The 16,335-nt window shown below is 46.0% G+C and overlaps 1 protein-coding gene across 1 annotated transcript in view; it reads left to right on the top strand.

Annotated features, from left to right (window-relative positions):
• Positions 1–496: 496 nt before the first annotated feature.
• Positions 497–16,335, top strand: part of TP53BP2 (tumor protein p53 binding protein 2) — a 96,424-nt gene continuing 80,585 nt past the window's right edge. The window contains exons 1-2 of the mRNA XM_089685065.1: positions 497–594; positions 4,642–4,780. Coding sequence (XP_089541191.1) covers positions 4,754–4,780 — 27 coding nt within the window. The 5' untranslated portion in view covers positions 497–594; positions 4,642–4,753. The remainder of the gene's footprint in view (positions 595–4,641; positions 4,781–16,335) is intronic.

Here is a 16,335-nt window from a genome sequence, read left to right as displayed (position 1 = left end):
ATAGTGTATGTAGTAGACACAGTAACAGGTGTCATGGTGATCAGGGAGAAGGATGTGAGGTGACCCGTTCCTGTCACACTCACACAGGGGACGTTACACTCTGGATTGCAAATCTGAAGCCAGCCGTCTGCAGAGCCCTGCGGGGTGATTGACACCTGTTGTTGCTATGGAAACTTGTGTTGTTTCCAAGGAATGGGCGGCGGCCATTTTACTCTTTCCCGAACTCTTCCCGGGTGTAGGACGATATTAGGCCCCACACTGCACACATCGTGACTGTCACACCCGGTGTCACCTCAAGTCACACATAGACCGGACAACTACGGACCAAAATAGCCAACACTACCACAGGGTCACGTGATTCAAAGGGGAGTCGACTGACGCTAGGGAGCCACGTGACTCAAGTCTCTAGGAGAAATAATAACAAGAAGGGGCGGGGTTGTGGCGGCCGCTTCTGAGAGGGAGGAGGAGGAGTGGCCGAAGGAGGCGGGTCGGTAGCTCCTCTTTACTCTGTGCAGGCACCGCCCACCTCCGTCAGACAAAGCCGGAGGTCCCGGGAGACGGAGCTGTACCGGGAGAAGTCGGACACCGCGGAGGGTGGGTTACCGTCCATAGGAACTGGAACCCCTCCCCCACTCTTCTGATAGGGAGCTGAGGGCACGAGCTGGGTGTCATCTCTGTCCTGTACAGGGTGGGGCGCTGGAGAGCACTGCCAGAGACTGGGGTGTCAGAGTTATCAGGAGGGAGTGGGGGGGCCTTAGTCTACAGGTGATAGGGGTGTCATTACATAGAGGGGTGATGGGGCAGAGGGTAGCATTACATAGAGGGGTGATGGGGCAAAGGGTGGCATTACATAGAGGGGTGATGGGGCAAAGGGTGGCATTACATAGAGGGGTGATGGGGCAAAGGGTGGCATTACATAGAGGGGTGTCATTATGTAGAGGGGTGATGGGGCAGAGGGGTGTCATTATGTAGAGGGGTGATGGGGCAGAGGGGTATCATTACATACAGGGGTGAGGGGGCAGATGGGTGTCATTACATAGTGGGGTGATGGGGCAGAGGGGTGTCATTACATACAGGGGTGATGGGGTGTCATTATATACAGGGGTGATGGGGCAGAGGGGGTCATTGCATACATGGGTGATGGGCCAGAGGGGTGTCATTACATAGAGGGGTGATGGGGCAGAGGGGTGTCATTACATAGAGGGGTGTCGGGGCAGAGGGGTGTCATTACATGTGTGATGGGGCAGAGTGGTGTCATTACATAGAGGGGTGTCATTACATAGAGGGGTGATTGGGCAGAGGGGTGTCATTACATAGAGGGGTGATGGGTCAGAGGGGTGTCATTACATAGAGGGGTGTCATTACATACAGGGGTGATGGGGCAGAGGGGTGTCATTACATACAGGGGTGATGGGGCAGAGGGGTGTCATTACATACAGGGGTGATGGGGCAGAGGGGTGTCATTACATACAGGGGGCAGAGGGGTGTCATTGAATACAGGGGTGAGGGGCGTCATTACATACATGGGGCAGAGGGGTGTCATTACTTGTGGCGGTGTCAGGATATATAGTTGTGTGATGTTATTAGGGTCATGTCAGACAGGCCATTTATATGCAGCAATTTTTTTTTCTCACTAATGGTGATTCTCTATGAAATCGATCTCTGCCATTTTTTTGTTGATCTGTAGCTCAGGATTGGGTCTCGGCATCGTTTCCCGTCAGCAGTCACCCCGCCAGTGACCACCCTCTGCATCACCTCTGTGGCTTAGCAATGTGTAGCAGAGCGTGCCCACCCAATGCTGAAACGCGCCACTTAGTTTTTGACAGATCATTTCTGCTACCAAATCACCCGTCTGGCATGACCTGAACAGTTGTAAGAACGGGACATGAAGTAATAATAGGGGGGTGTTGGAGTGATAGTAAAGCTGGCCATACATTATACAATTTTCTTAATCAGTTCCCTTTAAATTTGCCTTCAACTAAGTTGTGCAGGGGCCTGATTTCATACAAATTGTAAGTGTTTAGGTTTGACATCGTCTTATATGGCTTGGTAAATCTAAAGGAAAATTGTATAATGTATGGCCAGCCTAAAGCTGGCTATACATAGTTCAGTTTTTTTTCATTCAGCCAGTGGCTAAACATAAACCGTCTTCCCCCATCCATACATTGGCGGTAGGTGCAGGAACCCTCCCTCCTTGGTCATTGTATGCTGATAGCGAGACGTCTCTGCTATCAGAATACACTGATCATATGACTGCATAAGCTGATGGGGGAACATTTCCCAACAAGCCAATCAATAGACCAACTTCTCACAAAAGGGAACAGCCATACATAGATCAATATTTGATCCATGAATGGGCAGCTTTACAGGTGAGGAAAGTGTTCTAGTTACTAGTTGACCAAAAGGTGTCATTACTATAGGTGTATGTTTAATAAAAAAGAGGGGGTGTCAGGTCTGATAGGTGTGGATGAGGGTGGATATAATAAAGGGCGGTACCAGCACTGATAGGTGTGTGCAGGGAGCTGGTGTCAGGTCATATAGGTGTGTGTGTGGTTGATGTCAGGCCTGATGTTTGGAGTGGTGGGAGGAGTTGGGTGTAATAGGTGTGTGTAGGGGGTTAATAGAAGATAGGCGGACGTAAGGTCAAGTGGGTGTGTATGGTGGGGTGGGGGTTAATAGAAGAGAGAGGGATGTCCAGTCTGATAGGTGTGTGTAGGGGGATAATATAAAAGTGACGGATACTTGGTCGTGTGTGTGTGTGTGGGGTTTATTAGAAGAGAGAGGGATATCAGGTCTGATAGGTGTGTGGGAGGGATAGATAGAAGAGAGGGGTGTCAGGTTTGATAGGCGTGTGGGAGGGGTAGATAGAAGAGAGGGGGTGTCAGGTCTGATAGCTGTGTGGGAAGAGTAGATAGAAGAGAAGGAGTAGATAGAAAAGAGGGGGTGTCAGGTCTGATAGGCGTGTGGGAGGGGTAGATAGAAGAGAGGGGGTGTCAGGTCTGATAGGCGTGTGGCTAATAGAAAAGAGACGGATGTCAGGTCTGATAGGTGTGTGGGAGGGGTAGATAGAAGAGAGCGGGTGTCAGGTCTGATAGGTGTGTGGGAGGGGTAGATAGAAGAGAGGGGGTGCAGGTCTGATAGGTGTGTGTTTGGGGGGTTAATAGACGAGAGAGGGGTGTCAGGTCTGACAGGTGTGTGTATGTGGGGGAGGCAGTGGTAGTTATTAAGAGAGGAAGGTGTCAGGAACTCTAGGGGCTGCTTACAGTTGAGTTGAAGATAATTACTAGATGGGACTGACTTTCTTATATTTGGGGGGATTAGTCCCTGCAAGGGAGAAGGGTGTCGGGACAAGGGGTAAATATTTACAAGGTGGTCCTGAACTGACTTAGATATGGGGAGATAGTTCCTCAGGGAAGAAGTGGGACCATGTGACAGAGGGGTGTCACAACTTGCAAATATATGGGGGAGGGGTGATACTAGGATAACCTTCCAATATCAGTTTCTATGAAAACAATGTAACAACTGAGGATGAGATGGATTCCCTTAGCTGTATGATGATGTCTGAAAATGTTGTGTTTACGGCCACATTGAGGATGTGTGTATATGGGAAGGCAGCATAATGAAAGTGGAGAAGTGTTAGGACTTGCAAGTCAGGACTTTGTTGTGATGGTTGAAAGTTGTTGCAAGAAGAACCGGAAGTAGGTCTTTTGAGGAGGTGGGTGTTGGAACATGCAGATGAGTGGGCATACAAACAAGAAGGGGGTACTGACATTTTATAAATGTGTGCATACCAGGGTCAGATGGGAAGTGGGTAGTAATGTGGGATTTAAAGGTGGGGGGAGGGGTGTGGTAGTCATCAGAAGGGTGGCAGAGGTGACATAATGGATGGTAGTCACTCAGTGGGGGATGTGTGTCAGGAGGAGGCTGGTGCATGGTGTTATCAGGAGGTGGTCATCACAATGTGAGGTGTGTCTTCTAAAACTGATCTCAGGGAGGAGGCATGTGGCTGGATATACAGTAAGCCTGCATAGGACAGGAGCCAAGGTAACAAGGGTGCTTACATTCCATCCAGCATCTCATCTTCAGCCTTTTAGACATTGTTATGGATAAGAATTTGTGTAACATGGCTTCTAGAAAATGCTGGCTGGAATCGCTGTCTCCTTAATTCTGCAATTAATCGTCCACCTCCTAGGTTGCGGGTTTGCTGGACGCACATTGCGGCAGGCAGGAGGGTTGCCAGAGTACGGCGGTACAGATGATAGCAGAGCTGTGCAAGAAAAGACAGGTTTTCTGAATCTGATTTTGGGTGTTGGGGGTCCTGACCAGTACTAATCACCATAGGGGTAGAGCCAAGAGGTGACAAATGTCTGTGAATGCAGAATTGTGGGGTTCATGTTAACTGAAGGGGGACCAGGCTGCAGTAGGGTGTGTGTTGGGGGGTGTAAAAGGTTTGGGGCAGCAGTTTGTTACAAGCCTATCAGAGAAGGTTTTGCTGTAGATCATTTCTTTCTAACCGTGCAGTCACATAGTGTTGTAATCAGAAGGTATGGAGACAATGAGCACATTGTGCAGGCTTCTAGAAAGAGAGCAACTTTCCTAGCACAATCTAAGTACCAGGAATTCTTGTTAATATATTCGCAGGTCCCTGCCCCCATCTGGAATCCTTTGATTGTGTTCAGACTCAGCACCGTGATCCTGATCTTTAGCACGCCATCGCTTTCCCTCCCGGGCTCTGCCTCCATCCTCAGCGTAAATGCGGTACGGACCCAAAATGATGCCGGTGAGTGCCCTGCGTACTTTGTTCAGGTGCCTATATGATGCATATGTTGTCCAGACGTTCAGTACACTTCTACTTTTCTGCATAAGAAATTATTGTATTGCTTTTTTTTGCATTGCTCGTTGGTGACTTCTGAAACAGGATTGTTTTCTGTTATGATACACATTTTTGAAGAATAACTTTCAAAGTCTGCTAAAGTTCAGTAGTTTCAGCAAGAGAAACCATGGACTCAAATTGATTTTCTATTCTTTTTTTTTTTTTTTCCTTTTTTGCCTTGAAGCAGGGGTGTGTTTGTGATGATGGTATCTTGTTCTTGCCCCTATTCTTTTCTTTTGCTTGGTTGCTACACAGAAAGTAAATACAGTGGTATCTGGTTACCGGCTTTGTGATGTAAATGGAGTGGCTTTTGTTTTTCAAGTACCTGCACTGTGCAGATCGCCTGGCTTGGACATCTGCTTAGCCTTGATCCCTATCTGATTGCTTAAATATTAATTGCTACTGACACACACACACTTTTTTTTATTTTTGTTGCATTTAATTAAACTGTATTGCACATATTTAACATGGCAAACCTGTTTATTTTAAACTGATCATATGATAAGGGGGAACAATATGTAAGCAGAGGTTGTCTTCAGTATAAACTCCTAGAAATAGCTTAAAGTCTGTTGGTTTATATCTAGTTAAATCTCCGTGTATGTCACCTCCTGGATCACTGCCTGTTATTTACAACTGGGGCCTCATTCACACAGCGATTTAGGGATGGTCTGCAAATTCGCTGGTGTTGCCATTTAGCTGTGTTTGCTCTGCTCTTGTGAATAAATGAGAAGCTGACGACTGCCGTGGTTGCTTGTGGGTTACATGCAGTGGTTACCTGCCATTAGGGACAATCAATGCTGGATGCAGAAAGATGCACCCAGGGTCAGACATCTGTCTTTAAAGTATATGGAAACCCTCGCCTTGTAAAACAACTCACTCAGTTTAAAACAGAAATGAAAGGCAAAACATGTTTTTTTAATTTTAACAGGTGATCACATTTCCTCTGTTCTCAGCTGCATAAGGAGCTCAGTGAGCTAGGGGTCTTCCCAGTGAATGGCTGTGCAGGAGGACAAGTCTGATCATTTGGAGGAGAGTAGGCTGAGTTTCCAGCACAACTAGAGAACTGACCATGCTCTGTGCTCTCATGTGTAGTGTGGTCAGTTTTTGATAGGAAATCAGGGACTGGCATGAACATCAGGGATTTCACACAAAGGAAGCAATATTTATTTATTTCAGCTACTTATATAGCGCTGTCAATTTACGCAGCTCTTTACATACATATATTGTACATTCAGATCAGTCCCTAACCCTCAAGGGGCGTACAATATAAAGTCCCTAACTCCCATTCATACATATATACATACTAGGGCCAATTTAGACAGGAGCCAATTAACCTACCAGCATGTCTTTGGAGTGTGGGAGGAAACCGGAGTACCCGGAGGAAACCCACACAGTCACAGGGAGAACATGCAAACTCCAGGCAGGTGGTGCTGGAGTTGGGATTCGAACCAGCAACCCTATTACTGCCAGGCCGAAGTGCTAACCATTTAGCCACTGTGCTGCCCTAAAGAGGACTGGATACTTTTTCATACAAATACATGGTACAGCAGGCACATCTCAGGAATATGAAATGGGTTTACGTATTCTTTAACAGCATGTGACTGCTGCATGCACAAATACATGTGAACAGTGACAGCTTCTCTCGGCCTGTCATTATTTTGTACAGGTTGATCGGCTGCCAAGTCAAGTACAAGGTATAGCAGGCACATATTAGTAATATGAAATGTTGGGTTTACATATTATTATAATATCTACACACTATTCTCCTAGCTCATAGGAGTGTTTTCAACTCCCACTTCAAACATTTAAAGGATAAGTTCACCTTTTTACAAAAAAATAAATGCACATTTTTTTGCAGGTTAAAAAAAAAAGTGCATTTATTCTGCTTCTGGAGCCTCTAAAGCAGTGATGGCGAACCCGTGGCACGCCGAGCCTTATCTGTGGGCACGCCAGGAGAATACCGTATTTTTCGCTCCATAAAATGCACTTTTTTTCCCCCAAAAAAGGGGGGAAAATGTCAGTGCGTCTTATGGAGCGAATATAGAGCGGCCGGTCCGGTATTTCCACCGCCGCCGTGTCAGAATACCGGGCCGGCCGCTCAGCTCTGCAGTGGGACCGTACCTGTCCCTCTATCCAGCGGCCCGCTGTCTTCCCGGCTTCTGTAGTGTGCATGACAGCCGGGTCCCAAGTGCGCATGCGCAAGAAGCAGTGCTCTTTGTGAATGGTAAGGCGGTACCTGGGACACATGACAGATCCCAGAAGCCGCCGGACCAATCACAAAGCGCAGCGCTTCTCGCGCATGCGCACTGGGCATCCGGCTGTCCGACGAGCGCCCACACTACAGAAGCCGGGAAGACAGCGCGCGGCTGGATAAAGGAACAGGTAAGATAAAAAAAAAACTCTGCGGAAGTAAGAGCGGGTACCTGTCAAATTCAGGTACCCGCTCCCCCTCCCTCCCCAAAGGTCAGCAGTCATCTGTACTGTCCGCAGTCTCTAGTCATCCCTGTGCTTTCCGCAGTCTCTGGTCATCTCCTGTACTGTCCGCAGTCTCTGGTCATCCCTGTACTGTCCGCAGTCTCTGGTCATCCCTGTACTGTGTCTGCAGTCTCTGGTCATCCCTGTACTGTGTCTGCAGTCTCTGGTCATCCCTGTACTGTGTCTGCAGTCTCTGGTCATCCCTGTACTGTGTCTGCAGTCTCTGGTCATCCCTGTACTGTGTCCGCAGTCTCTGGTCATCCCTGTACTGTGTCCGCAGTCTCTGGTCATCCCTGTACTGTGTCCGCAGTCTCTGGTCATCCCTGTACTGTGTCCGCAGTCTCTGGTCATCCCTGTACTGTGTCCGCAGTCTCTGGTCATCCCTGTACTGTGTCCGCAGTCTCTGGTCATCCCTGTACTGTGTCCGCAGTCTCTGGTCATCCCTGTACTGTGTCCGCAGTCTCTGGTCATCCCTGTACTGTGTCCGCAGTCTCTGGTCATCCCTGTACTGTGTCCGCAGTCTCTGGTCATCCCTGTACTGTGTCCGCAGTCTCTGGTCATCCCTGTACTGTGTCCGCAGTCTCTGGTCATCCCTGTACTGTGTCCGCAGTCTCTGGTCATCCCTGTACTGTGTCCGCAGTCTCTGGTCATCCCTGTACTGTGTCCGCAGTCTCTGGTCATCCCTGTACTGTGTCCGCAGTCTCTGGTCATCCCTGTACTGTGTCCGCAGTCTCTGGTCATCCCTGTACTGTGTCCGCAGTCTCTGGTCATCCCTGTACTGTGTCCGCAGTCTCTGGTCATCCCTGTACTGTGTCCGCAGTCTCTGGTCATCCCTGTACTGTGTCCGCAGTCTCTGGTCATCCCTGTACTGTGTCCGCAGTCTCTGGTCATCCCTGTACTGTGTCCGCAGTCTCTGGTCATCCCTGTACTGTGTCCGCAGTCTCTGGTCATCCCTGTACTGTGTCCGCAGTCTCTGGTCATCCCTGTACTGTGTCCGCAGTCTCTGGTCATCCCTGTACTGTGTCCGCAGTCTCTGGTCATCCCTGTACTGTGTCCGCAGTCTCTGGTCATCCCTGTACTGTGTCCGCAGTCTCTGGTCATCCCTGTACTGTGTCCGCAGTCTCTGGTCATCCCTGTACTGTGTCCGCAGTCTCTGGTCATCCCTGTACTGTGTCCGCAGTCTCTGGTCATCCCTGTACTGTGTCTGCAGTCTCTGGTCATCCCTGTACTGTGTCTGCAGTCTCTGGTCATCCCTGTACTGTGTCTGCAGTCTCTGGTCATCCCTGTACTGTGTCCGCAGTCTCTGGTCATCCCTGTACTGTGTCTGCAGTCTCTGGTCATCCCTGTACTGTGTCTGCAGTCATCCCTGTACTGTGTCTGCAGTCTCTGGTCATCCCTGTACTGTTAATTAGTTTGCACTACTGTACGAGTTGTTTTTTCTAAACCAAAAGCTCGATATTCAGGTTTCATTGCAGTGTTGGCACTTTGAAAGAAATAAGTTGGTTTTAGGTTGCAGTTTGGGCACTCGGGCTCAAAAAGGTTCGCCATCACTGCTCTAAAGCATTGCACCAACGCTCAGCAGCTCTCCTGCAGACCTGTCAGTATATTTGCTTACCAATACAGACAAGCAGATATACTGACAGGAAGAATCGGGGAACTACTACGGCGCTTCATTGAGAACTACAAGCCGACAGCCGAGAAGGATGTCGGGACTTGCAGTTCCTTCATTCACAGAAGATCATGAATGAATGACATGGCTGGGCCGCATTTTTTGAAATTTTGGCAGTGTTTTATTTATTTATTTTTATGTATTACAGATACTTATATAGCGCCGTCAATTTACGCAGCACTTTATATATATATATATATGTATATACATACATACGTACGTACATACATACATACATACATACATCGGTCCCTAACCCTCGAGGGGTGTACAATCTAAGGTCCCTAACTCTCACATTCATACATACACATACTACGGCCAATTTAGACAGGATCCAATTAAACTGTTTGTAAAAGTTGTGACAGCGGGGAGATTTCCCTCCCCAACTACCTGTCACAACAGGGATTGGGGGGGGAGGGGGTGGGTGGAGCGGTTTCCAGTCCAGTCCGTTCATAACATGTTAGACCCTGAATATGGATGTAACATGTTACAAAAGGTGAATTTATCCTTTTTAAAAATGTTTTTAGATACAAAGTCAGTACAATACTAAAAAGGGGGAACAATACAAAACAGATGAAAATACTCCAAAGTTCTTAATATATGCCTGTTGTTTTCAAGCACTGCTGATTTGTTGCATCTGGATATTTGTCTTTTTTTAAATGATTTTATAAAACTGGCCAATCTTCAGCGGTGTAAATCCTTGCTGTATATCTGTCACATAGTGGGAGAGGCAGAGGTTATCAGCAGGTTATCCTTCTGGCATTCTTCTGTGGATTCTGCTGGGTCTAGCAATTTGTCTGATGCAGTGCACTGCTTATGCCTTTGTATTCGCTGTATTACTGGTGGATCTGTGTATAGATAAATCCGTGGATCTGAATGCATAAATTACTCTTTTTGAGTGAATAGCAGCAAAGGAAAAGATCCATGTCATCCATGGTCATCCATGGTTTCTTTTGTTTCTTGGGGATTGCAATGTTGCGTTCCTGCTGCGTTCTGTTTTCTGAAAAGAATTGTGTTCCTGTAATCATAACTTGTTTTTAAACTGTATATATAAGAAAAATGTTTTTTTTTTTTCTTCTCCCCCCTAATGCAATAGCTCTGAGCACAGAGTCTGAGAGCTCATTTCTGTGATAGTGGGGGTGAACGGTAATAGCTGGGCCCTACTTAGCAATGTCCTGGGAATTTTCAGCCAGGCTTCAGGAGGTAAAGAAATGGCCTTCACCTATAGCAAGAACTAACCCTTTAAATATCCCCCCTCTGTTCAAGTGCAGTGTTCTCATCACGTCTGCTCGGAGAATACACACACAGACTCTCTATAATGCACTGATGGCGGGGCTACATGTCCCATGAGTACTTTTGTCTTCTTACAAGTGTACGGTGTTTCATTGATTTTCTTGTGGTTAGAAGTGCTTCTCTTGTAAAAAATCAATGATGGCTGCTCTGTCACTCAATAGCAGATGGGCCGAGAAGTGGGTGGATAAAATGTACTCGTAAAGTGGTTGTAAAGGCTCAAGGTTTTTTACCTTCAAGTATTCTATCTAGGTAAAAAACCTTCTGTGTGCAGCATCCTCTATCTCCCCCCCCCCCCCCACTACTTACCTGAGTCCCATCTCGATGCAGCGATGTGCACGAGAGCCTCACCTCTCCCCGATCTCTCCCTCCTCATTGGCTGAGACCGCAGTGGTAGCCATTGGCTCCCCCTACTGTCAATCACAACCAGTGAGCCAGTAAGGAGAGAGCAAGAGAGGGGCCCAGTCATGCTGTTTGTGTGTGTTAAAGGACAAAGAGCAGTGGCTCAAGATCGAGCTTGCTTGGCTGCCCCTATAGCAGGCTACATGCTATGAGGGGAACTAGGCAGGAGAGTGGTGCCTGGAGTGCTGGTGGGGGACCCGATAGGAGGGTCGGGGCTGCTCCTGTGCAAAATCCATTCCATGTAGCAGATAATTTATAACATGCTTTTTGTGTTTTTTTTTTTTAAATGGTAAACCTTTTAATGTCAGTTTAAGCTCCCCATAAATGGATCAAAATTCAGTTGGTTCAGCAGGAACTGGACGAATTTTGATCCATGTATGGGCCCTGTCAGTCTACCAACTGACTTCTGTACAACCACACTGCTGGAGAATTTACTTTCGATCAGCACTGCAGACTATAACCTGCAGTGCTGATCTGTGTTTGCTAATGAAGGGGAAGTCTCCCCCTGTCAAAAACAATGACACAGTGAGGAGGATTCTCCTATCCACCGTGTGTGTTCATCCCACTGGTTGAAGGTTAAAACCCGACACTTTTGTGGCTAGGTTTAGTCTCCAGCCTCTGACAGCACTGTGGAGTCGTTGGATAGGTAGTGCACACATTGCAGGGACACCACTAGTGATAGCAGCCAATGTAGCAAAGGAAGTGTAGGTAAGAAATATAAAATGTTCCTGTGAGAGACAGAAGTGACTGACGGCAACATGCCATAGAAAGCATGATGCTATATAATGCAAATGTGACTATGCTGTGTTTTTTTTTTTTTTTTTTTTTTCCCTCATTTTACATGCACTGAGTTTTAATGACACTTTAACCCTCTACTTTGTGCCCCTCTGAAACTCGTTTCACTTTAATTAAGGTTTCATGTCTCTGAGTTTAGAATAAAGCCCAGCCAGCTACAATCCCTGGGTACAATTAGTGTCCTTATTGGCCACTCCATTATATTAAATTGTATTTTTATAGTGCTTTTCTCCTCTTTTTAGAGGGCAGCCAATTAACCCACCAGCATGTCTTTGGAGTGTGGGAGGAAACTGGAAGAAGCCCACACAAGCAGACGGGGAACATGAATTGCTAACCACTTTGCCACAGTGCTACCCACTTCAGTGGGGTTTATTTACTAAAACTGGAGAATACAAAATTGGACTCGCTTCTGCATAGAAACCAATCAGCTTCCAGGTTTTATTGCTAAAGCTTAGCTGAACAAGCTAAGTTAGAATCTGATTGGCTACCATGCACCGCTACACCAGATTCTGAGTGCACCAGCTTTAGTAAATAATCTCCAGCATGTCTCTTTGGAGAAGGGAACAGAAGATGACATGACTTAACCATGAAATATTTGACATCCAGATGAAAACACGACTTTATTGGAAAATGAGCGATTGTTTGATGCACATTGTTTTAGCAAACTAAAGGCTATTCAGTTAGGGTTCTATATTTTCTTTAAATTTGTTCCTGCATGTCAAACCAAATTCTTTGGCCTTCTAATCACATGAGCCCTCCAGGTGACTTCAATGTATAAGTTGCCCTTGGTCTGTACAGTATATATTTACATAGACTGAGACTGCGTCACCTGCTGGCCCCAGGCATCCGGTATTTCCGTATTTCCATCCAATTCCTGCTCCTCCTTGTAAGAGAACACTCTACATTAACATTGGGAGCCATGGGTCATTATTTGTATGCACTGCCAGTTGCTCTAACCCTCTCTTGAACTTTGGTTAACGATTTGAGAAAACTGCTAGAGAATGATTTAGATTTGGCAGCTACAACTTGTGTACTTTGATCTGGTTTTATGTGATTGTTCCTTCAAGCGATTTCTAATTTACATGTAAAGTTTATCCAGCCCTGCTTTTCTGAAACCTCAATAACGGAAGAATACAGTTTTAACTGAAGGATTCAAGCGTTCATGTTCAGGAAATTTTTGTCTTTTACAAATTTGCTGGGAGAAAGTAAAAAATAGTAAGACCTCATTCACATGGAGGCTCCAGCAGGCTCCCGTGTAAGAATCCCGGTGGAGTAAAAACCCTGGGGAGCCACAGATGGGACACAGAGCCGTCCATAGAGGGCCAGAACTCCTTCTAAATGGACTCCAAATTGCTTTGATCGCTGGAACCATTGCTCTTACAAGCCAAGATTAAAAGTCAAATATGGCTTTTCTCTTTTTTTTTTTTTTTCTTCTACCTAGGTGGATGCAGCATCAGTCCAGTCAAGTGTGACAACTCATTGGTCACATGATCGCTGAGTTCTCACAGCCGCTGTAAGCAGAGAGCTGTGACTGTCAGTCATCACTGTCTGCTCTGCCCCCCTTCTTTCGCTGGGCTGTGGAGGGGGAGGGAGTTGCTGGTTGAGGCTCTCAGTGGCTCGCTGAAAGGCTGAGCCAGGTGCAACTCCAGACTCTGGGGTGGATCTTTCCCCAGCCTGGACCTGCTGAGTGATGTCAGCCCACTGTCAGCTGAAAACGGGGCACAGGAGTGCAGAACAAACTGCAGTCCTGTGATCCACAGACGTACATCCAATAGAGCTTTGACTGTACTCCTTTAACTCCAGCCCATTCCCCAACAAGGATACAAAAAAGCCCCCCCAAAATTGGATGTAGTGCCACTTTAAAAGATCATGATTATGTTATAAATGTCTTGGATCAACACTGTAGCTTTGTCCTGAGAGTTTTGTATGTGCAGGTTGTGTAAGATAGCGTCATTATGAGATATTGCTGAGGAAGCGAATTTCTGTGTTTGTTGTGTATGACAGGTTTCAAATTGTCAGTCTTGGCCTGTTTTTAAAAAGAGAACTGTTTTGGTTGGTGCGTGTGTTTGTTTTTTTTTTATGCATTTGGAGAGAGCAAAGTTCACTCTGGTAGCAATAAATGAGCTGACAGTTATTTCCCGGCTCTCTCTGAGGACTTGTCATATGTGTGGATTTCACTAGTAGCTTATTCAGCAGAGTTATAATGTCGAGTTCTCATCGTCTTCAGCTTGTAAACGTTAAGAGTAGAAATGTGTGTACTGAGCTTCCAGATGATTTCCTGTAGCTTTTGAAGCGTTCTTTACCTGTCACCTGGATAGATAATGTGTATGGCCTGATTTACACAGGCTTCAGATTTCATAAGAGCAGTATGAACAGCAAGCATTTACAAAGCATTGGCAGTGCTTTCAGCAAGCTTTGTTGAAGCTTTTAAAGTACCATTCAGCTCCAATTTGTAAATGTTGAATTTGAATCCTAATGGGGGTGCTGATTGCCACTTTAAACAAGCTGCTAGCAGGCTTCAGCAGTATTTGAAGGTTGTTGAAAGCCTGCTAGCAGCCTATTTAACCACCTCCCGCCTGCCATATAGTAATATGACGGACGCAAGGTGGTTCTCTCGTTCTGGGAGGACGTCATATACGTGCGGCGATCGCCGGTGCACTGTGTCCCTCAGACACAGCGGATCACCGATCACGGAAAGAGCCCAAGATGTTGGCTCGGTCATGTGATCAGCTGTGTCCGGTCACAGCTGATCGCATGTAAATAGGGAAATGCCGGTTATTGGCATTTCTCTCCTCTCGAGCTGTCACGCTGACAGAGGAGAGGAGAGCTGGTAATTGGCTTTACTCAGAGGGGACATGTACACTGATCATCAGTGCACTGATGATCAGTGTGCCCTGATGATCAGTGTAGCCCCAGCAGTGCCACCTGTCAGTGTCCATCAGTGCCTTGTGTCAGTGCTCATCAGTGCCTCGTGCCAGTGCCTATTAGTGCCACATATCAGTGCCCATCTGAGCTGCCTAACAGTGCCAGTCAGTGCCATATATCAGTGCTGCCTTTCACTGCCTATCAGTGATGCCTGTCAATGCCCATCAGTGCCTCCTCATCAGTGCCACCTATCAGTGTCCATCAGTGCAGCCTATCCATGACCATCACTGCAGCCTCCATAGCACACATCAGTGAAGGAGAAAAATCACTTATTTACAACATTTTATAACAGAAACTAAGAAAAAACTTTTTTTTTTTTTTCAAAATTTTCAGTGGTTTTTGGTTTAAGAAAAAATAAAAAAATAAAAACCCCAGAGATTAAATACCACCAAAATAAAACTCTATCTGTCACAAAAAAAATGATAAAAATTTCATATGGGTACAGTGTTGCATGATCGCGCAATTGTCACTCAAAGTGCAACAGCGCTGAAAGCAGGAAATTGGCCTGGGCAGGAAGGGGATATAAGTGCCTTGTAGGCAGGAAGGGGGTATAAGTGCCCTGTAGGCTTGTGGTTAAAGTGACAGTTAGCACTCCCATTAGGATCTTTGCGACACATTTCCAAACAGGAGCTGACAGCTCTTTTAAAAGCTTAGAGAAAGCTGCTCAAACCTTCCCAAAAGCTTGCTGTTCTGCAGATTGCAGCCCCTGTAAACCTGACCTAATGGTTACAGACTATGGGGTGGCTGGAGGTAACCGGAGCTAACATAAGCTTCATAATAGTGGGTACCTGGGAGCCCCGTTGCACCTCCTGCCTTCCACAGATTTGAACAGGTGCCTCAATAGACAGTTTAAAATTGTGCATTTTAGTATCAAGAGAGCATACTTCAGTGCTGTGGGGTTCCCATGGCAGTTTCAGAAGGCCATAGTGATTGCAGACTCTCTAACCTCCTTATGTCTTTTTGTAGTCCCTGTTCTGTCAACTGGTTCACTCATGCTGTTTATCACGGGAACATTTTTTCATTTGTGCTGTGTTTTTATTTTTTTTTGTTTTTTTTTCAGGTCAACAATTGTAGACATGACTTGAGATCATTGACAGTTCCATGACATGCTGACCATCTGGCAAATCTTGCATTGCCAACTAAATACCATTCCCTGTCATTCAGCTGTATAAAATATATTTGAGGAGGTTGATTGGAAGCAAATTTTGGAGATGTGGTGGAACTGGCAAATCCTAGTTATCCTGTTTTTATATTGACTCAACCGACCACAAAGTGAATCTTTTTGGTCACCTGTATTCCCTTCTGAGCTTTATCTCTGTATATTTTATTATATTCACGTATTTTGTTTAATTGGGAATTTCCTTTTATTTCCTCATCAGATGACCAGGTTTTTTTGATTTTTTTTAACCTGAATCAATTGCAGTGATTTTAGATGAAGGTTACCACCTATTAATCCAAAGTGAATTGCATTTGCATTTTCAGATCTTTGAATAAAATGGTGCTTCTCCTTTGTGTAAATGGTCTAACAAAGCTTACTGATAGTAAACAGGAAAGCATTTAAAACCCTTTTGATCCTTTAGCAGAACACCCATTGTATTCAGTGGACCATGCAATCATTGTTGTAAGATGCATTACTATCTATGTTTGCACAATGCAGAGAACAATTGCTCAGCGATAACTACCCGAAACTTAGCTTTTCCCATGTGTCTGTTGGCTATGGGTGAAGTGCTAGTTATAGGGAGGAGAAAATGCTCTTATGCTGAGGATGGATGTTATAATTGGGCTTGGATAGTGGCGTGTGAGACTTCTGTTAAAGCCTAGTACACACGATGAGAAAATCACCACTTTCTGAGCAATCGTTCAAATAATCTGATCGTTAGTACACAGCTCTCGAGAGCCGATCGCG

This window comes from Staurois parvus, unplaced genomic scaffold (assembly GCF_062004578.1).
Source record: "Staurois parvus isolate SC_StPar_1 unplaced genomic scaffold, SC_StPar_1.0 ptg000362l, whole genome shotgun sequence".
NCBI lineage: Eukaryota > Metazoa > Chordata > Amphibia > Anura > Ranidae > Staurois > Staurois parvus.
Note: the sequence above shows the minus strand (reverse complement) of the source record. Positions and strands in the feature narration are given on the sequence as shown.